Here is a 23544-nt window from a genome sequence, read left to right on the forward strand (position 1 = left end):
TCCATGTTGTTGTTGTTGTTTGCCATTGAATTGATTCCAACTCACAGCCAACTCATGTGACAGAGTAGAATTGTCCCATAGGGTTTTCTTGGCTGTAATCTTTACAGAAGCAGATTGTCAGATCTTTCTCCCACTGAGCAGCTGGGTGGGTTTGAACTGCCAACCAGGTTATTTAATCATTGCACCACCAGGGCGCCTAACTAAATGGAGGATGACCACACTGGATCACAAAAACGGAGTATGACTACATTATTACATAATTGCCAATTACATAGTTACATAACTGCCAAACCACTGAGAATCATGACCCAGCCAAGCTGACATATAACCTTAACCATCACCGCCAGTGTTACTCTCGCCTTGCACCTCGGCGTTTGTTACTGTCAGACATACATCGTTAATGCACAAAACAGTGCGATAGTAGATTTTTCACTCTTGTAAATTCAAAATGTTGGATAATGAGGTAGTCAGTGTTGTTGTTGTTGTTGTTGTTGTTAGTTGTCCTCAAGATAGCTCCAACTCATGGTGACCTTATGGATAAGAGAATGAAACGTTACCCAATCCTGCACCATTCCCACAATTTTTGGTGTGTTTGAGCCACTGCTGTAGCTATTGTGTCAACCCATCTCATGGAGGCTTTCCCTCATACTCACTGACTCTCTACTTTAACCAAGCATGATGTCCTTTTCTAGTGAGTTCTTATCATGCAAACTACTTTCTCAGATGATATGGATAAATTAATTCCCAAGAAAGTTCTATCTTTTAGAGAGATGTCAATTGTATATGCCATATGAAAAAAAAAAAAAGACTTGAACACGCCTCTAAGGTGCTTATCAATGTGCCACCTAGGAAATCTCCTATTCTACTGTGGAACAAAGCCAGTCTATGTATTGTTGGGCCCTGCTAACCACATCCTCTTCCAGTTTTCACCCCATGGACTCTATTGGAGGTGAACAGGAAGAGGACCAAGAGGCATGGTGGAGAGCGTGGAAAATGGCATGCCCAGGGAAGGTAAACTATGGCTGATAATATTTGATACTGACAATCACATAACTGGTGGATATCCAGGCACAGCTTCCAATCACTGTCACATTGAAGCATCATTCACGGTAGGATTTCGGCATCACTATGAAGTCAATAACCACACTGATCCACTTGGTGATCAGAAGACTACATGGAAAGCATAACAGACATCTCCACATTGAGGGAGACCCCTGCTGTGGAAGAGGATGAACATTTGCACAACATCTTTGTCCTTCTCTCCTTCAACTTTCTTCTCTCACTCTTCCTTCACTTTAACAAAAACACAGATGCTGGCAGTAATAACACTGTGTTAGTATCTATTGCTGAAAGTAAAATAGCTGTAAACATTGGTGTACAGATATAATTAGTATCCAAGTCATGAACAACGGAAATTCCAAAATAACTCAAGTGTTTGGAATTAGGAATGCTTTTCTGCATTAAGATGATGTTATAAATGTTTTTTAGGGTCCCACAATAGCCGATTTAACCCGTAATGTAGCTCACAGACTCTTCATCTATAATACAAAATGTAGAAAACAAAGCTTTTGCCCCTTCTGGCTCAGAATTTCTGTTTTAGACCAGTCTACAACCCCAGCTGCTCTCTGGAATAGGCCTCTATTTAATTTCTGCTAGCCTGGCTCTGAAATTATTCCTAATAAAATATACATGATTAAAATAAAAGAGTGATGAAACATCAAAGGGAGCCTGGGAAGTGAATATCTACGGTCTGGCAACTGTAAAAATGTACATTCTTTCTGATGTGTCTATACTGTGATCCTTCCTCCCCTGGTCAACAACTCTCCCAAATACATTTTCACTAACATTAGGTTGTGCTGTTACTGAAATTTTTTCACATCCCATCCCATTCCATTCCTTGTGGCTCCAGCTGAAAAGGGCCATCAGAAGCAAATGAAAGAAAATGGATTGAGTCAGTAGGCAGAGTTCATTTGCTTCATGAGTAGGTTGCTGAGGCGAGGAAGGAGGGTGTGCCAAGAGCTGCTCCCAAGCCACAGCCTAAGTTCAGCCTTTCCCAAGTGGTGGAACTGATAGGAAGCTGTTGACTTCCTAGAGGCTAGCCTTTTCTCCACAGGGATCCCGTCAATCACAGCTCAGAAGAGCCCCAGAGTCCTTCAAATTCAAAATCCCCTAAATTCTCTAGGGAGATGCTTCACTCTGTGTGTGTGTGTACATGCTTAGGTGAGCACGTACACACACATGTGAATGCACACTCATATATCCATTTGCAGACCAAAGCACGTTGTTGCTTTCAGCCACTACCTTACCAGTCTGCACATCCTTTATCCTTCTCTCCTTTTTTTTTTTTTTTCCAAAAGCTGGTGGAGAGTATTTTATTCACCGTCATGCTAGTACCCAGTACTCCAAGGGAAAAAAAAAAAACTTAAGATTTCACAGTTTTTTCTAGAGTTGGTCCTGGTATAGTTTCAAATATCGACCAACATAGTTAGGAATACTAGTTTTCATTAATATTTAACAAATATTTACTGAGCACTTGCAATGATAGAAGCACTGTTTTATGTTATGGGAATACAGAAATGAGCAAAATAAATAAAAATTCTACCACTAATCCGAGTAGAACACAGGCAAGGTAAATACAGTATTTTTGTATATCCTCAGGCAGAATACAGGCAAGGTAAATACAGTAGTTTTGCTATAAGAGCTAAGGGGAAAGCAGATAAGAGTTTTAGCAAGTATAGGTGTGGAGTTGGAGCCCTGGTGGCTCAGTGGTTAAGAGCTCGGCTGCTAACCAAATGGTCAGCTGTTTGAACCCACCAGCTGCTCCTTGGAAACCCTATGGGGCAGTTCTACTCTGTCCTATAGGGTCACTGTGTCGGAATGACTCAAGGGCAATGGATTTGGTTTGGTTTTTCTTTACGTGTGGGATGGGGGATTGATATTTTCAGCACAGTGTCCAAAGAAGGCTTCACTGGGCAGATGATATTTCAGCAAGTCCTGAAGGAACAAAGGAAGCAATGTAATAACTGGGAAAGATGGTTCCAGCAGAGAGACCATCACATGCAAAGGTCCTGTGGTGAGAGCAAACCTAGTGCATTTAAGGAAAAGCAAGGGGGCCCATGTGGCTACAGAGTAGTAGAAGATAAGGTCAGAAGTAATAGCAGGCCAAGTTATTTTGGGCCATGTAAGGCATCAAAAGAACAAAGACTTTCACTCCAAGTGCCCTGAGGAATCCTTGGACGATTTTGACCAGAGATAGCCCTTAAATGGCTATGAGACCTTTGGTAGGCCATTGATCTGAGTGTCAGTTGTTATGCCTCTAAAATGCAAAGGCTGTGCTAGGTGAGTATCAAAGGTCTCTTACAGCTGTAAAAATTGATTATGAGCCATCTATAGAATGTAAGGTTCCCACAAACAGCCAGCTATTAAAAAGCATCACCTTTCTTGGTACTTCACTCCTCTCTACTGCTGTCAAAATTGACAGTAATGACCCAGCACAGGCTTAGAGGGATGTATGGGTGCACCAGGCACCTTTTCCCAGAGCGAGACACAGGCTAGATATCTTTCTGCATGAAAAATCAGTAAACAGGAATGTTGAGAGATGGGCAGTGACTGTGGCAAACTGCTGACACCTAAGTTAGACTCCCAGAAGCTTGTGGGATGTCACACATGAGATTGAAAAGATCACCCGTGCTGCCTCCCACCCTGCTTGGGAAACTGTGATACACTCTTGGTAGGAAACAAGGAGGAAGCAAGAGAAGATCAAACATCTTTTTGTTCCACATGAAATACCAATCTAAAAATAAGCATTTTCCTTTCTAATCATTTCATATCATGCATGGAGTATTCACTTTAATTTTCAAGTCTGTTTACTTCATGTCTTGGAACCATCTGAGCTTTGAACAGTGTCCACCCAGTATGCTTTCTGTCTAAATATGCAGGTATGTGTGCTTTTTTCATTCCCCTTTATTTTCTCTCCTCCTCTGTCCTTCCAATTACAAAATACCATAGCAATTTTAGCTAAAATGAGAAGCAAAGGATCCTGGATTTTATGTCTGTAATCATCAATGAATAAACAATAGCGTTAAGGACTGTTTCCTAGCTTCCTATATAAGAGTCACAACTGGACTGCTAAACTAGGTCTAAATTTATAAACGAAATGATCATTGTACTAAGCATTCTTTATACTTTTCAGTTTTTTTTTTTTTTCCTCCCAATATTACCTTAGTATCTACATGACCAGTCTATCACAGTATCTCCTAAAAGGTTTCAGGAAGCCTTCCCTATTACTATAGTGCATTATTAGTGACAATTATATTCTAATAGTATGGCAGAAGTTCTAGAAAACAACCAAAGAGCAAAAACCAGATTCCAGATGCCTTACTGTGAAGGCTAAAAGATCAGAGGCCTTATATAGCTCTAAGGCCAGCACAGTGCCTGAAACATCACAGATGCCCAAAGGAAAAAAAAAAGTTTGTAAAATGAACAAATGAAGAGTGAGTGAGTGCAAACACCAGTGAAGCTTGGGACTAAGGGCTCACCTCTTTCCCTGTGTACTTTTTCATGTGACTTTGTTACTGTGAAGGTGGAGATAGGATCCATAATCCAAGGTGTATATCAGGGGGCCCAAGATGTTCCCACCTGCAAGATCTGAGGTCACCCAAAGCAAGAAGAGAAACTACCCGGGCTTCCTCACAAGAGCTTCACATCAACAAAAAGCCAATGAGAGACTTGTTTCCTTCACAGTTTCTTCACCATCTTTAGTAAATGGGTCTGACAGCAAGAATACCAGACAAAGGCTCTTTGTGACTTCACTATGGGCACACAGGACACCGCCTTCTTCCTTCGGAAGAGGCCTGGCTCCTCACCATAGTTGGCCAGAAGGATCTGTCTTACCTCAGCAGCAGGGACTCCCTCTGGGGGCCGGCAGTGCAGGACAATCATGCCTTCAATGGGAACCTCCCTTCCTTGTGGATCTTGTTCAAAGTTTTTCCGTAAATCTGTAAAGAAGCGTGAGATACATGACACTGCATCCAGGGCCAGTATTATCCACATTTGCCAATAAAATAAATGCAATAAAACACTGAGCTTCATGCCACAATCTAAAACAAAAAACCCAACCTAGATACACGCAAAAACAGTCATTTATTTCAGGGTTTCCAGAGGAAAAAAATTCATTTTTCTGAAATATTCAGAAACAAGGTAAACCTTAAAAAATCTCTTTCTAATGCCCTACATTATGTGAAGGATTACAAAAAAAAATTACTGGGGGAACAGGGGAAAGGAAAAACAAATTTAAAAACGTGTTATTTCATGAGTCTTTGCCAGCATTGTCTGCTTAGCATCTAATGAAACACTTAGCCTAATAAATTGCCCTCCACAGGTATTATGCTATTGAGATGCTCATGTATTGTTTTAACTAAAGAATGCATTATTAACCTGTAACCTCTGCTATTCCCTTAACCCCCTAGGGGGCTCTAGAAGATGGTAATAGAGTGAGATTATCTACTAGTCTTTTTATTTGTAACCGCGGAGAAGGGGCAACATTCAACCACAACAAAATCTATAACCTATCCAACCAAACATATAATTAAAAAATGCAACGCCCCCCCAGTCAAACAGCAATGCCCTGTATTTGTGTAGTGCCCTTCATGGAAGGCTCTAGGCACTTTGCAAACAAGCTGCGCTATTAACCTTTTACACATGAATGGGTGAAGCTTGGAGAGGTTAATTGTCTTGCCAGTGGTCACAGGGAGCATGAAAGGCAGCGATGAGAAAAAATTCACTGGGCTTCCTAACACCCTCTCCATTGCAAACCAGCTACACCTCCTTGTCATGGAAAAGGACATACTGAGACAGTATAGAAAGAGCTTCATTTGCATTGCTTTCCAATGGAGCATAGGCTTCATTAAAAATGGTAGGGAGTTGGCCTTTTCTTCTTTAAAAAAAAAATTTTTTTTTTTTTTCTCTTGAGGTATCATGACAACACTTTGATAATTTTACAGCCCAAGTGTAATTCTTGCTGTCACTTGAAAGCACGGGGTAGGAACGCCAAGACAGGCTGTTTACAAGTCTTCCTGAGTAAAAGATTTCCTCCTCCCTCCATGACAATGTATTTTTCTTCAAATTGAGTGTCTCAAATTACGGGCTGTGGATTTATTGATTTAATTTTCTTCAGTGCTTACAATAACATGAAATATGTTCCCTGTAAAGAGCAGAGCTCCAGAATCAGTTACGTCTTTATAAATGGTATAAATACATTAAACTTGCTTTTAGCAAGTCAAAAACACTCAATGAATAACAAGTACAGCCATCCACATATTCACTTTCTTTTGAATTTTGCTCTCAATGTTTTCCTTCCCAGAGGCAACCACTGTCTTTTTTCAGTAGTACTATATTTTTGGAGGCATTCATTAGTATACCAAAACCAAACCCATTGCCGTTGAGTCAATTCTGAATTACAGGGTCAAAAGATCTTAAAAGGACTTGCATTAGGGGCAGGTGGCATGATCTCCTCACACTGGTGTCCACTGAGTTATAAAGCCAGCTTGCTTGCTTGCATGCACAGCCCTTAGGATTCAGAACTTGTATGCCAAGTGTGGTAAAGGCCATATAACTGAAAAGACTAACTGGAAATACTGTCGGTAAACCACCAAATGAAAAACCTCATATTTCCTGCACAATTTGACCGAACACTCTCCTCTGCTGTCTCCTAAGGTATTTTTGAGTCAAAAATCCCTTCTTCAGACCAGGCTTAATGGTCTGAGACCAGAGGAACCCTGATGGTCATGGTCCCCGGAGCCTTTGATAGCGCAAGATTGGAACCATTCCGGAAACTAACTCTACAGACAGGGATTGGTCTGGTCTATAAGATGGACAATGATGCTGGTGAGGAGTGAACTTTGTGGCTCAAGTAGACACATGAGACTATGTGGGCAACTCCTGTCTGGTGGCAAGATGAGAAGCAAGATGGGAACAGGAGCTGGTTGAATGGACATGTGGAATACAGGGTGGAGAGGAGTGTGCTGTCTCATTAAGGGGCGAGCAGCTGGGAGTGCACAGCGGGGTGTGTATGGCTTTTTGTATGAGTGACTGATTTGATTTGTAAACTTTCACCTAAAGCACAACAAATAAATTAAAAAAAAACTCCCTTCTTTATATGACTCATTTATTCATCACAGTGATGTCAAATTTAGTCTATTCGGGTTTAGAGTGAGGAATCCCTGGGTGGCCCAAGTGGTTAAGCACTCAGCTGCTAACAAGAAGATTGGTGGTTCAAATCTCCCCAGAGGTATTTCAGAAGGAAAGCCTGGCAATTTACTTCTGAAAGATCACCACTGAAACCTCAACGGAGTGCAGTTCTACTTTGACGCACATGGGGTCACCATGAGTTGGAATCAACTCAATCGACTCCATGATGGCTGAAAAGGGTTAGTGTGACTCTAACATACAAGATGTCAGTTTGAGAATGAAAAGGGTTGTGTTTTGTACCTTATGTTGTTTTTCTTTTCTTTGATTGCTTTGTCTTCTAAAAGAAGTCTCACTTTTTGCTGCTATATGAAGACTGCAGCTTTGACAACAGCAAATAATATGTATTCAACCAGAAGATGCACCAAAAGCCAGTGCTAGGAATTTCTATTTTATTTTCCAGTTCCATTTCCTGTCTGTGCTCAACAGAAATAAAAAAGGTAAGAAATGTATAGGTTACAGTTACGTCAACCCTCTAAAACTACATTAGCTGATGGAAAGACAACATGAATGAACTCATTTTTCCTCCCCATTCCCAGTCTCTCAATGAAACAGATAATTTAATACACATATACAAAAAGCCAAGCCACCATACATCAGTCAGTTTGTCATACTGTGGTGGCTTGTATGTTTTTTTCAATATCATAAACAGTGACTACATACATGTACCTCACCAGAAGGAAAACATAAGAATGAACCACTACATCTGTGGAAAGAGACTATGGAAAAGTTCAATATCATCAGGCAGAATAAGGCCAGGGGTTGACTGCAGAACAGACCATCAATTGCTCATCTGCAAGTTAACGCTGAAGGTGAAGAAAATTAAAACAAGTCCACTAGAACCAAAATACAGCCTTAAGTACATCTCACCTGAATTTAGAGACTACCTCAAGAACAGGCTTGGCACATTGAAAACTAATGACCGAAGACCAGATGTGTCGTGGGATGGCATTAAGGATATCATAAGTAAAAAAAAGGTCATTAAACAGACAGGAAGGAAATAAAAGACCAAAAGGGGTGTCAGAAGAGACTCTGAAACTTGCTCTTGAAAGTAGAGCAGCTAAAGCAAAAGGAAGAAATGATGAAGTAAAAGAGCTGAACAGAAGATTATAAACGGTTGCTCAGGAAGACAAAGTATTATAATGAAATGTGCAAAGACCAAGAGTTAGAAAACCAAAAGGGAAGAACACACTCAGCATTGCTCAAGCTGAAACTGAAGAAAAAATCTGAACCTTGAGTTGCAATTTTGAAGGACTGTATACACAAAATATTGAACAAATTAGGAAGCATCAAAAGAAGATGGAAGGAATACAGAGTCCTTATACCAAAAAGAATTGGTTGATGTTCAACCATTTCAGGAGGTAGCATGTGATCAAGAACTGATGGTATTGAATAAATAAGTCCAAGTGCCACTGGAGGTGCTGGTGAAAAACAAGGTTCCAGGAATTGACAGAATATCATTGAAATGTTTCAAAAAACGAATATAGTGCTATAGGTGCTCGCACATCTATGTCAAGAAATATTAAAGACACCTTCCTGGCCAACTGACTGAAAGACATCTATATTTATACCCATCCCTAAGAAAGGTGATCCAACAGGATGCAGAAATTATCAAACAATATCATTAATATCACATGCAAGTAAAATTTTTTGCTGAAGATAATTCAAGATAATATAGACAGGGAACTGACAAAAATTCAAGCCAGATTCAGAAGATGACGTGGAACAAGAGATATCATTGCTGATGTCAGATGAATTCTGGTTGAAAGCAGAGAAAACCAGAAAAACGTTTACTTGTGTTTTATTGACTATGCAGAGGCATTAGACTATGTCCCAACCCAAACCCCAGTGCGGTAGAGTCGATTCCAACTCATAGCGACCCTATAGGACACAGTAGAACTGCCCCATAAGTGTAGATCATAACAAATTATGGGTTATATTAGGAGGAATGGGAATTCCAGAACACTTAATTGTGCTCATGAGGAATCTGTACATAGACCAAGAGACATCTGGTCGAACAGAACAAGGGGATATACTTCATGACTCAAAATCAGGAAGAGTGTGTGTGTGTCAGGGTTGTATCTTTTCATCATATTTATTCAAACTGGATGCTGAGCAAATAATCTGAGAAGCTTGACTATACAAAGAAGAACGTGGCATCAGGATTGGAGGAAGACTCATTAACAACCTGCCTTATGCAGATGACACAACCTGGCTTGGTGAAAGTAAAGAGGACCTCACACATTATTGATGAAGATCAAAGACTACAGCCTTCAGTATAGATTACACCTCAACATTAAGAAAACAAAAATCCTCATAATTGGACCGGTAAGCAACATCATGATAAATGAAGAAAAGTTTGAAGTTGTCAAGGATTAATTTTATTTGGATCCAGAATCAATGCCCATGGAAGCAGCTGTCAATAAATCAAATGACATACTGCACTGGGCAAATCAAAAGACCTCTAAAAAGTATTGAAAAGCAAAGATGTCTCTTTGAGGACTAAGATGCCCTGGCGTGAGCCATCATATTTCCAGTCGCCTCATATGTATGGGAAAGCTGGCCAATGAATAGGAATATCAAAGAAGAACTGATGCCTTTGAATTATGGTGTTTGCAAAGAATAGTGAATATATCATAAATTGCAAAAAGAACAAAAAAATCTGTCTTGGAAGGAGTATGGCCAGAGCGCACCTTGGAAGTGAGAATGGCAAGACTTTGTCTCATATACTTTGTACATATTATCAGGAGGGATTTGTCCCTGGAGAAGGACATCATGCTTGGTAAAGTAGAGGGTCAGTGAAAAACAGGAAGATACCTCAACAAGATGGATTGACACAGTGGCTCCAACAATGGACTCAAACATCACAACAATTGCGAGGATGGACAGGGCCAGGAAGTATTTCATCCTGTTGTACATAGGGTCGCTCTATGTACCTAACAACAGCAACATACAAAAAAGGAAAACTCTTTATTGACACTGGGACGTAGTGGATGGTATGATCTATAAACAAGAATTTTTGAAGAATTTCTAGTAGATCATATGCAGGCAGGATCAGATTGAAAAAGGCCTAACCGAACCTGCTACTGTTCTCACTTGATTTTTCAAGAGTCCCTCGAAAATACACATCAAAACTCCTTAATGTGGAGATCAAAAGATTAAAAGCAATGGTGGAGGAATCCAGAAAAAAACGGGGTGTCAAATATCTGAATTCAATAGTGACACTGGACAGCCTACCAGGCATCAAAGATTATACCGATCGAGAAAGTCAAGTGTCACTAAGCCTTGGCTATACCTGATACTAATGCTAAACAAAAGACACTGGCATTTCTGACTCCTAAGAGGGCAACCATGCCAGTTAAATTCCAGATAGCTACTGAAGCTAACAAAACTCTGAAAATAAGCTCTTAGACACAGAAGTAAATGCATTCAGGTCCACCTAGAATTTTCACTGTAGGTTACCCAACATAATTCGCTTCAGAATTTTCCATCTAAATACTTTTAACATCTGTTATTTCCTAGGCTTAAAACAGTGACACACAAACCCATGCAGTTTCTAATAGTAGAGAAAACATCCCTCACCACATATGAAATATTAGACTACCAAAAGGGACAAAGTGTAGAACTCAAATTAAATGACTTCCTCTAAGAAGACAAGAAACAGGAGGTATTTTTAGATGGTTTCTAATTTTAAGTTCTTAAAAGTCAAAAAGGAAAATGCAACTGAGAATCTAGAGTAGAGCTATAAATAGGATAACATCTGAGATCAACGAAGAGTCACCATCAAGAAAAAGAACATAACTGCTGAATTAGAAATATATCATGGAGACAGTAAATAGCATATGGAATATTGCAGAAAACTGAACCAGTGAAACAAAACACAAGCATATCCCTCAGGATCCAGTCGGGAAAATAGGAAACATGGCAGTTCTTTTAACAGAAGGTACTAAGATAAAGATTTAGAGGACTAAAGACGCAAAAGAGGAACAATGGCAAAAGCAGATCCAACGCCTAGGGATGGGTGAATACATAGAAGAAAAAAAAAAAAAAAACAACCCACCGCCGTCAAGTTGATTTCAACTCATAGCAACCCTACAGGACAGAGTAGAACTGCCCCATAGAGTTTCCAAGGAGCGGCCGGTGGATTTGAACTGCCGACCTCTTGGTTAGCAGCCATAGCACTTAACCACTATGCCACCAGGGTTTCTGAATACATAGAAGAGGTTGGTGTTATTAGAACTTTGAAGCTAAGTAAAGGCTCTGTGGAGTTGAGATCCAATCTTCCAAGGAGAGGGCACTGTGAGCTTGGAGCTAGCACCTCAGGAAATTGGTGGGCCCAGGAAGTCAGGCACCAGTGAGTACTCAGATCTCTGCGGAGGGGGCACAAACCTGCCTGGTACTGACATCTCTAAGTGGCAAATTGAAGCAGGTTCCAAGAGGATTTGAAAAAATAAGCAGAAGACAGGAACCCACTCCTATTTACAGATTTAAGAAACTCTGCTGGGTTGATGCTGACAGGGAGAGAAATAAACAGGACTTAGTGCTTTCTCCCTGTTCCTCGTGTCCAGTCTCATCGAGCGCTCCTATTGGTGGATCCTTGCTGGGAGCTAGCAGCAGGCAAGAGTCCCAGTCTCAGCTTCACAAACTGTAGGCCAGTGGGTTTAGAGCTCGGAGGCAATAGCTTGGTAACCAACACAACTCAGGTTAAGAATATTCCTCTAATAGGCCTCTATTAGAGGGTCAGCAAAGGAAAAGAAGACCCTTCTCGATACGGATTAACACCGTGGCTGCAACAACGAACTCAAGCGTGACAATGACCATGAGGATGGTGCAGGATCAGGCAGTGTTCCGTTCTGTTGTACACAGGGTCGCTCTGAGTGGGAACCTACTCTGCGGCACCTAACAACAACGACATATTCTTAGGGGAGCACTGTTAGCATAATGGTTAAGAACTTGCCCGAAAGCAAAAGGTCGGCAGTTCTAATCTTCCAGCCACTCCTTGGAAACCCTATGGGGCAGTTCTACGGTGAGTTGGAATCAACTCGACAGCAACAGGTTTGGTGATATCACTAGTGCCTATTGAAGTAACTGACACAGGGCAGATCCATAATACATACTGTGAAAAACTGAGCTAAGAGGAAAACGATAAAATCAACACAGTTTGGCAGAAAATGTTGAAATAAATGATAAAATTAGGACTTCAAACTGGTTCATTCCATTTCGACCCCCTGCTGGGAATCTGCCTTTCCACTCCCAGATATACTGAGTCAGAATCTACATTTTAACAAGGCCACCGGGTGATTCTTTCTTCTTCTTTTATTAAATTTTACTGTCATTTAGGTGAAAGTAGAAACCTTGGTTGCATAGTGGTTAAGAGTTTGGCTGCTAACCAAAAGATCAGAAGTTCGAATCCACCAGGCACTCCTTGGAAACCCTATAGGGCACTTCTACTCTGTCCTGTAGGGTCGCTGCCAGTTGGAATTGAGTCGATGGCAATGGGTTTGGTTTTATTTATCCACTTATTGTTAGGTGAAAGTTTACAGTGCAAATCAGTTGCTCATTCAAAAATGTATACACACATTGTTTTGTGACATTGGTTACAATCCCCACAATGTACTAACACTCTCCCCCTTTCCACCCTGGATTCCTCGTTTCCATCCATCCAGTTTTCCTGTCCCTTCCTGCCTTCTCGTCTTTGCTTTTGGGCAGGTATTGCCCATTTGGTCTTGTATACTTTACTGAACTAAGAAGCACATTTCTTACATATGTTATTGTTTGTTTCATAGGCCTATCTAATCTTTGGCTGAAAGGTAGACTTCAGGAGTGGCTTCAGTTCTGAGATAGCAGGGTGTCTGAGGGCCACGGTCTCGGGTGTTCCTCCAATCTCTGTAAGACAAGAAAATCTGGTCTATTTCTTTGAATTTGAATTTTATTTTACATGTTCTCCCACTCTGTTTAGGACCCTCTATTATGATCCCTGTCAGAGGTATCGGTGTTGGTAGCCAGGCACCATCTAGTTCTTCTGGGCTCAGGCTGGTGGAGGTTTGGTTCATGTGGTCTATTAGTCCTCTGAACTAATATTTTCCTTGTGTCTTTGGTTTTCTTCATTCTCCTTTGCTCCAGACAGGATAGGACCAATAGATGTATCTTAGATGGCCTCTCGAAAGCTTTTAAGACCCCAGACACTACTCACCAAAGTAGGATGTAGAACATTTTCTTTATGAATTATATTACGCCAATTGACCTAGATGTCCCCTGAGATCATGGTCCCCAGCTCTCAGCCCCAGTAAGTCAGTCCCTCAAGGTGTTTAGAGGTGTCTAGGAAGCTTCTATGACTTTGCCTTGGTCAAGTTGTGCTGACTTCCCCTATATTGTATGTTGTCTTTCCATTCACCAAAGTTAACACTTGTCTACTATTTAGTTAGTGATTTCCCCTCCCCACCCCTTATGGATACATAAGAATTGTCTGGGAATCTATATGAATCCATGGAGATCTTGTTAAAACGGAGATTCTGATTCAGTACATCTGGGGTGGAAATGCAAATTCTCAGCAGGAAATTGAACCAGAATCAGCCAATTTGAGGCCCTGGATAAAATATAATGTAAAGATAGTAAAAAAACACACTAAAAAATAAATATGTGTGTGCGTGTATATACATATAAAATGAGAATTTTAGGCAAGTATAAACAGAGAAAATATTGAAGTTGTCGAGGATTTCATCTTACTCGGATACACAATCAACACCCATGGAAGCAGCAGTCAAGAAATCAAACAACGCATTGCAAATGGGCAAATCTGCTGCAAAAGAACTCTTTAAAGCGTTAAAAAGCAAAAATGTCACCTTGAAGACTAAGGTGCACCTGACTTAAGCCATGCTGTTTTCAGTCGCCTCATATGCATGTAAAAGTTTGGCAGTGAATAAAGAAGACCGAAGAAGATTTGACACCTTTGAATTATGGTGTTGGAGAAGAATATTGAATATACCATGGATTGCCAAAAGAACGAACAAATCTGTCTTGGTAGAAGTACAACCAGAATGCTCCTTAAGAAGCAAGGATGACAAGATTTCATCTCACATACTTGGGATTTGTTATCAGGAGGGGTCAGTTCCTAGAGAAGGACATTATGCTTGGTAAAGTAGAGGGTCAGCAAAAAAGAGCAAGATCCTCAATGAGGTGGACTGACACAGTGGCTGCAACAATGGGCTTAAGCATAACAACGATTGTGAGGATGGCACAGGACTGGGCAGTGTTTCATTCTGTTGTACATAAATAGGGTCGCTATGAGTCGGAACCAACTCAATGGCACCTAACAACAACAACAATATAAAAAGTTGAAAGAACATAGACGATAGTTGATGTAATAATAACAATTATAATAATTCTCTGAGCTCAACAAAAATTTGAGTTTGCAAAAGGGCTCATCACATAGAAGGCAAAATTAATTTATAAACAAAAAAAAGTAGTTACCACATAGATCATGGTTGAAAATTTGAATGTTTATAGAATTAATAATATTGTAAAAACAATAATTTAACAACGATCTTTGCAGAAAAATGAAGACGTGATTAATAAAAGAACAAAAATACGCTATCTCTAGAACTTTGCCCTATTTTATTGTATAAAAATACCAGAGTACAATTAATCAAAGTCTGTGTTTCTTAGAAAAAATAAATAAAAAAAATAAGACCCAATTTTCTATTCTCAAACAAGTTATTATTCGTGAAGAAACGAACAACAATGTAGTCTGAGTCATGACAGGGCTAGGAGACTGTAATCAGTCATATACGCTTCCTGAAAACATTACCCTTAAATAGACTAACTAATGGAAAGGTGGGAACTAATGGGAAGACCCTCAACAAGATGGCTTGACACAGTGGCTGCAACAATGGGCTCAAGCATAACAACAATTGTGAGGACGGCACAGGACCAGGCAGTGTTTCCGTCTGTTGTGCATAGGGTTGCTATGATTCGGAACCAGCCGGACGGCACCTAACAACAACAAAGGAAAGATGACTCAAAGTAATGAATTAAGTATTTGGAGGATGAATTTTTAAGAGCCTTGGCACTTAACATTTTTTAACCTAAATACTTTTTATAATATAGCTGAAATGTTCATGCAATTATCAAAAATCTGGAAACAGAAATACATGTTATATAATAAACATGCATAAGAAATAAGGCTGTGGATTTAAACTGGTGGATCGTATGTTCCAGAGCCCCATTAGGCAATACTGAATACCACCGGAGAAGGTGGGGCTGGATCTGTTACTTCCTAGCTCCTTGGCTCAAGATAAGTATCTTAACCTCTCTTTGTCTCGGTTTCCTCATTTGTAAAACGAGGGTGATAATTCCTATTGCTTATAGTTATGTGAGCCTTAAGTGCTCATATGTGTAAAGTGCTTTCAACCACACTGAGTGCCTAATGGTCTTAATAAAGGCACATTTTTTTTTTACTAAATCCTATTATGAAGCCGTGATGATTAAAATGGAGTGGTTTTGTCATAGCTTAGACATACAAACTAAAACTAAACTAGAATATTTTTCAAAGACACACAAAATAAGTAAGAATAATTATTATATGATAAGAATGACATAAAATAAGTGGGAAAAGGTATTAGAATGACTACCAGCCCTTTTGGAAAAAAAAAATTAGATTTTGTCTTACTACGTATCAAAATGAATCTCGTATTTATAAAAGTTTTTTTTTTTTTAACATAAAACCAACAACAACAACAACAATAAAAACCATTGCTCTCAAATCTATTTCAACTCATAGCAACCCTATATAACAGAATAGAAGTGCCCCATAGGATTTCCAAGGAGCAGGAGCGGCTGGTGGATTCGAGCTGCTGACGTTTTAGTTAGCTGCCATGCCCTTAACCACCGTGCACCAGGGCTCCCATAAAACCACAACAGTAACAAAAGAAAATATTTATTGGTTCATAGGATGGAGAATGCCTTTCCAAATCTAAAACTGAAGCCAGAACCTTAAGGAAAGGATTGATCGGTATTTTTTAACTAAAACATTACAATCAAAGTTATGAGAAAAACCAAAACCTAGTGTGAACTTTTCTGGTGTATAGACAAGACAGAGGGTTCCACACATAATAGCCTTAACATATAAATAACTGTACGCAACAAAATAAGAAAGATAAATAGTATAAAATAAAGTGGAAAAGGGGCATGAAACAGAATTTACAAAAGAGGAGACACAGATGGTTAATATTTAAAAGGTCAATATTACTGTCATCGAATAAATGTTAACTTAAAAAGGCACCAATACGTCTCTTTCCCCTTCCATAGGGGCTTAATTTTGTTTCTTTTAAGTGATAATTTTCACTGTTAGAAAGAGTATGGCAAACTAGATCATCTTAAACATTGCTAGAAGAAATAACAACAGATAAACATGAAGAGCAAGCTGTCAATATGTATCGAAATTGTTCTAAAAGCTCATTTACATGTCCATCAGCTGATGAATGGATAAACAGTAGGTGATCTATCAACACAATGAAATATTATTTGGCAATAAAAAAAGAGTGATGAACTGATGCATGCTGCAACATGGAAGAACTAAAAACATTAAGCTAAGTGAAAGAAGCCAGTTACCAAGGACCACATGTTGTACAATTCCATTTATATAAGATGTCCAGAATAGGTAAATATACAAAGACAAAGTAGATTAGCGGTTGCCTAGGGCTAGTGTAGGTGGGGGGGAAAGGGAACTAACTGATAATAAACATTTTGGGGAGGGGGTTTTATGAAAATGTGCCAAAATTGATTGTGGTGATAATTGCACAACTCTGAATATACTAAAAACCATTGAGTTGTATATTTTAAATACATGTATGGTATGTGAATTGTACCTGCTATTTTAAAAAGTTCATTTCCAAGATTCAAAAATTTCATTTCTGAAGTTTCCTAAGAAAATTATTGGAGAGCTACACAGAAATACTTAGGCATAGTGATATAACTCAAAGCATCCTTTATAATGTTGAGTAATTAGTAACAACCTAAATATTTAATAATAGCAGAATAGGTAATATCTTCTGGTGCCTTCATATAATGAAATACTATACAGACATTAACAATCATGAACCAAAGAACATTTAAGATAGCAGGTAAATGTTTTTAATAAACTGCTAAATAAAATAAAATAGTATGTAGCAATGCTATTTTCTTAATATACTTTTTAAATATTAATAAACTTTCTCCCCAAATGTAGTACTGTACTTTACACAAATAACAGACAACTTCTGCATCTGTTTGTCAACCACTCCCTCTCCCTGTGAGATATTTTCAAATGCACCAATATGCCAATATATATATATTTTTTTACAGCAACATGTATAAATATAAAATGTATGTTATTTGCATAAAAATGCAGTGATTATATTGTTATAGAATTTGTTTATTTTCAAATAAAAGGAGGAACATCTGTGTAAAAAAAATTCATTTTTCAGGTAGCTCTTCTCTTAAATTTGCCTTCAGCTTTTAATAAGTGTGCAATAGCCTCCTTCATTCACTCACACTGTGGGTCGAGGGCCAGACACAGATGCAGGAAGTGGGTGTACACTGCTGAACATGATGACATAGACCATCCTGGCCCTCCCATAACATATACTGTAGCAGGGAGGATAGACATGAAACAAGTAATTAACAGGTGCAGGAATGAGTGATGAGTAGGGAAGTAGAAAGTGCCCTATGAATGTGTCCAGTAGGACCTATCTTAATCTAGGGATTCTCGGGAGGTTTCTCACCGGAAGAGATACCTGAGGCAACACAGAGCATCTCACATGCCTAGATAATACACATGTACTATACTTCATTTAGGAAACCCTGGTGGTGTAGTGGTTAAGAGCTATGCCTGCTAACCAAGAGGTCAGCAGTTCAAATCCACCAGGCACTCCTTGGAAACCACATAGGGCAGTTCTGCTCTGTCCCATAGGGTCACTGTAAGTCGGAACCAACTAGACGGCCATGGGTTTTTTTTTTTTTTAATACCTCATTTGGGGACATTAGGTGGTTTGGTGGTAGAATTCTTGCTTTCAGTGCAGGAGGCCAGGATTTAAGTCCCAGCCAGTGCACCTCATATGGAGCCACCACCTTCTGTCAGTGGGGACTTAAAAGATACTCTACAGGTTTCGGTGAAGTTTCCAGACTACGGTGAACTTGGAAGAAAAGCCTGGTAATCTACTTCTGAAAATCAGCCAGTGAAAGACATATGGGTCTCAATGGTCTGATCAGCAATCCATCATGGGAATGGTGCAGGACTGGGCAGTTTCCTTCAGTGTGCCATGAGTCGGGGACTGACTTGATGGCAGCTAACAACAATGTACCTCATGTATAGTCTCAATCAACCCTTTACTGGCTTAAAAATTAACCTTTTCTGCATATGTATATTTATATATGTATACATACACACATATTTTATATATATATAAAATTTCTTTCTTGCAAGCCTCTGCAAAATGCTTGCATAGCTACCCTCTTTTTTCATACGTGACCACGTTACATAAGGACACTTTTTTATTTGACTTGGACTTCTACTCATACATATTGAAAGTGTGGAGTGTACATAGATTTCTACCTCTGATCTCACTCACAATCATAGTCACTTGGTCTATGGGAAGAAGGAAAATAATAGTTGTCACATTATTTTGTGTAAGGGAACTGAACGGAACATATGCATAAAGAGTGAAGATCTTAAAATGGGGTTTAAAAATATAAAACCCTATCATTTTAAAATAGTAACTGCGTGGGATTATTATATATGTTATAGAAAAAGGCCTAAAAAGAAATCACTCAACATTTCAAAGAACTGTCATTGGATGATTGTGGGTATGTTGATTATTTTTTTTAAATCTGTTTCTGCAGTCTCAAAATATTTATGATGAACATGGATTACTTAACTAAAAAAAACAAAACTCTTTCCTATGTGTTGTCAAGATTGTCTTTACCAGACCACACTCAATCAGAAGCCAGAAGGCAAGTACATTGTTTCATTTTATTGTATCAAGTTTCACTCCTACAGTGTCTATTAAAGAAGGAAGCAAGAAAGACCATATTCTTCAAGCTTTAGTGAATCCTAAAATATTCTTCTTTAATTTGATTTTCGTCATGGAAATCTGTACACATGAAGGTAAAACTTTTCATCTGTCTTGTTCTTTGCCGTAACTTAATAAATATTTGTTGAATAGATACATAAATGAATTTAAAAAAAGTTGCCATCAAGTGGATCCTGACTCATAGCGACCCGATACGACAGAGTAGAACTGCCCCATAGGGTTTCCAAGGAGCACCTGGTGGATTTGAACTGCCATCCTTTTGATTAGCAGGTATAGCCCTGAACCACTACGCTACCAGGGATTCCACATAAATGAATAAAACCCATTGCCGTGGAGTCAATTCCGACTCATAGCGACCCTACAGAACAGAGTAGAACTGCCCTATAGAGTTTTTAAGGAGCACCTGGTAGATCTGAACTGCAGACATTCTGGTTAGCAGCTGCAGCACTTAACCATTACGCCACCAGGGTTTCCACATAAATGAATAGGAGTTCCCATTCCAACTCGTCTGAATGATCATTATGAACTAACAAGCAACTAAATCTCTAATAGTGAAGGTGACTAGGAAAAGCAAAAACATGAACAGACAAATGCATTGCAATGATGCTAAAATAACATACTCATTCCCATCTTCTCTCTCTCTCTCTCTCTCACACACACACACACACGAGCGTGTGTAAGTGTATGAATGATACTGACAAGCATCGGCACAGACTAATTTGAAGCATTACTTTGTCCACTTGTTTTCATTCTCCACCCCATCACCCCATTCACTTCCACAGCAGCAGAATGCCAACCAGGTGCAAAATGACTGGAAAATAAGATACCAGAAGGGAAGAGGAGAGCCAGGTGATGAAACCAGGTACTCAGCTAACCTGTAAATCATATAATCAGCAACAGGGTCATCCAGAGTCAGCAGTACCAGCCAATTAAGTAGTAGATCTGGGGCAACGCAACGGAGAAGCAGCAGCCTCTCCTTCCTCACCCCATGGCCTATTTGGCCTTTTTCTCATTTTCCTTTCATGCTACTATGTTAGAAAAGTCATTGTAGCACAAGAAAATCAATAAAAATTCAATTCCGAATAATAGTTCTTTGCAGCTCAGCAACACCAGGGAGTTATCCGCTCATTCAGTGTTCTGGCAGTTAATGCAATGAAATAAAAATAATTTACTCATTCAAACCAAATCAGCCAGTGAAAAATCACAGTCATTTGTTTTAATAGTCATAGTCACATACATTTGTTAAGATTGCAAGAGGATGGTACGATGTCCCTTTAGATGTCCAAATACACTGATATTCATATCAGCTTTGAGTCTTTCCCACCGATGTTTTTCTGAAGGAACAACAAGCCACATTTGTCATACATAAAAGGAATTTGTAGCTCAGCCAAACAGAGATCATTTGTTGTAATAAAAGCTCTAGTTCAAATGCAGGACAAATGCACGCCAGCAAAATGAAAGTCAAGGCCTTGTGCCTCCATTTGGTTCTGCCTCAGTCCTCAACCCTAGATGGTCAGGACTCAAGAAGTCAGCTACTGACTCCAGTTCCCAAGGGAAGCATATAAAAGGCTACCTGTCAGGTCAGTTCTTTCCTTTTGTGATAAAACCAAAAAACCTGCTGCCGTTGATTCCGACTCATAGTGACCCTACAGGACAAAGTAGAACCGCTTCATAGGGTTTCCAAAGAGCAGCTGAAGGATTCAAACTGCCAGCTTTTTGGTTAGCAGCCAGGCTTTTAATGACTGTGCCACCAGAGCTGTATTTGGAACATTATATACGCTTCCTTTGTTTGCCTGGTTTAAACCCTCTGCCTTGTTTAGATCTATGAATTTCAAACAGTCCTTGACCTGCTTATCTGTATTGATGCCAGGTTGCTCCTACTCTTTATTCATGTATCTTTGCTTTGGATATTCTAGTTCTGATTTCAGTCTTATCTCCTTGAGTGATGAATGGTAGCAAAGCACAGTTCTGCATGTGGGTCTCATTTCCACACATATGTTCCTGACATATATGACCCATCTTCTCATTCCTAAGATTCTAGAATATTGTAGTCATAACTCCTGCTGAGTAAATCTTGCAGAAATAGTGAAGTAGAAAAACCTTTGGTCGTGGTTGAATGTCTCTGGTCCTCCCCACACCCAGCCCGTCGAAGCCAGGCAACGAGCAAACCAAACAAAAAACCTATTGCCCTTGTGTCAGACTAGAACTGTGCTCCACATGGTTTTCAATGACTAAGTTTTCAGAAGTAGATCACCAGGCTTTTCTTTTAAGGTGCCTCTGGGTGGACTCGAACCAGCAGCCCAGTGCTTAACCTCTTGCATCACCGAGGGGCATCTAGGCAATGAGTAGGCTTTGCTTATTGGGGCATCCAGCCTGTGCCTACTGTTGTGGTCCTGCCATGCAGAGATTCCTCAACACTGTTTCCAGGGACACAGACTAACTCTGGGGCTTTATGAGCTATACTGTGCTCTATAGTTCCTCTGCTGGTAAACAGATGTCATCAATAAATCTTTCTATAACTACCACTGTGTATCATTCAGTGCTTGGAACTGGTTTGTTCTGGTTTGAACCCCTGCTGAGAATCTCCATTTCTAACAAGTTCCCAAGTGATGCTAACGCTGCTGGTTAGGAACCAATTCTGAGAATCACTGGTAGAGCAGTGGTTCTAGAAATTTATTATACTTAAGAATTACCTAGGGATCTTGTTAAAATGTAGGTTCTGATTCAGTATATCTGGGAGGTAGAAATGCAAATTCTCAGCAGGGGTTTGAGCCAGAGTAAATCAGTTCAAAGTCCTGGTGCCATTATTCCTTTCACAACAACTAGCATAGTTTATCAGCCAAAAGTGGTGTTGCAAAGGCAATAGTAGGGACATGTTATGGTGGGAAGAAACAACTGCAGTTTTCCAAAATGCTTTGAGCACTAATTTAACCTGCTCTCTATGGAGCCATTCTCAACTCAATAAATCCCATCGTTTGGCTTCTTTGTTTACAAGGACAATAAAACAAAAAATCTATTCAGATTACATCAAGAAATTGAGGATTTACTGAAAAACAGGTAGACAAGAACACTAATTATGAGTCCAGGGCTGATTGGAAATTAAGAAACACCACAAGACCAGGCTTGAATGAAAGAATTAGAACCATAATACTATCAAGTCTTAAAGAGTCTGTTACGTTGCTAAAACAACAGGATGAAGAGATCCAGTGTAGTTCTATTAACTGGGTTTATTCCATAGCCCTCTTAGCATAGACGGAGCTTTTGCCACTCCTGGAACTCCCAGTTAGCTGCAACTCCCTCCAGAATGTGTCTATGGCCTCTACTTATCCGTTGCTTATATTTACTCACAGTTTCTGCTGCCTATTTTTCTTTTGGAGTCTTTCACCTTCTGATGTCACTACAACCGCTGATTCTCTTTCAGGATCAGATGATAACTCAGAAAAATGGGATTCTGTAATTACATGATCATTTTAATTCCTCTTTAATTAATCTCTTATACTGAGGCAGCTCTTTAGGCAACTAACCCACCTAATGAGTGGCTACCTCTGGATCAGGTGTATATGCTTAATCCCATGGCCATGGTAGTGGTTGTATGTGGTAGACAGCATGGCCACCTAGGACTAAGAGGCCATTTAGCACCACTTTCCTCAGCAAGGGACCAGAGATAGGGTCTCCGCTGAAGAGAACCAGGCCCATGGAAGGATTTGTGAGATTTGCTTTGCCCTGAAGTTCCATAAAAGGAACTTCCTGTGTACTGATTGAATTGATTTGGCTGTGTCAATACTCAAAGGGCAGTGGGATTTTGACCTGAACTGCAGACCTCAACAATCTTCAACTAGAAAAGTTATTAGGGTAAAATATAGACCATTCTCTGTTCTCTTGTATTCAAGGCATTAAGTAAAACTGAAACAAAGCTGATAACTCACGTTTTCTATCTTTGCACCACGTTTCACCAAAAGCTATAGGGACAAAAGCTTTAGGGACAAGTTTTACTTACTGCACATTTGGGAGTACTATCGCTTTACTTGCCGTGCTAAGGGGAACATTGAGTCTTAGGTGGATGCAGGAATAGACACTTAACCAAGTGTTTTTGATGAAAAAAGGTAGAAAGAAAATATAGTCCCACGAACCAAAGACTACACTAGGTTGCTCAGTTCACGAAGTCTATGAAAAGACCATGCTGTTCATTCATGAGACTACTTGACCCGTGGACGCAGCACTACAGCCCATT

At 39.6% G+C, this 23544-nt stretch overlaps 1 protein-coding gene across 9 annotated transcripts in view; it reads right to left on the reverse strand.

Moving 5' to 3' along the window:
* The window catches only part of UNC5D (unc-5 netrin receptor D), a 630356-nt gene that overhangs the window by 225465 nt on the left and 381347 nt on the right, over positions 1-23544 (reverse strand). For all 9 annotated transcript variants that reach the window (XM_049865157.1, XM_049865158.1, XM_049865156.1 and 6 more), the window contains one exon: positions 4894-4997. In XM_049865157.1, coding sequence (XP_049721114.1) covers positions 4894-4997 — 104 coding nt within the window. The remainder of the gene's footprint in view (positions 1-4893; positions 4998-23544) is intronic.

The sequence above is a fragment of the Elephas maximus genome, chromosome 22 (assembly GCF_024166365.1).
Source record: "Elephas maximus indicus isolate mEleMax1 chromosome 22, mEleMax1 primary haplotype, whole genome shotgun sequence".
NCBI lineage: Eukaryota > Metazoa > Chordata > Mammalia > Proboscidea > Elephantidae > Elephas > Elephas maximus.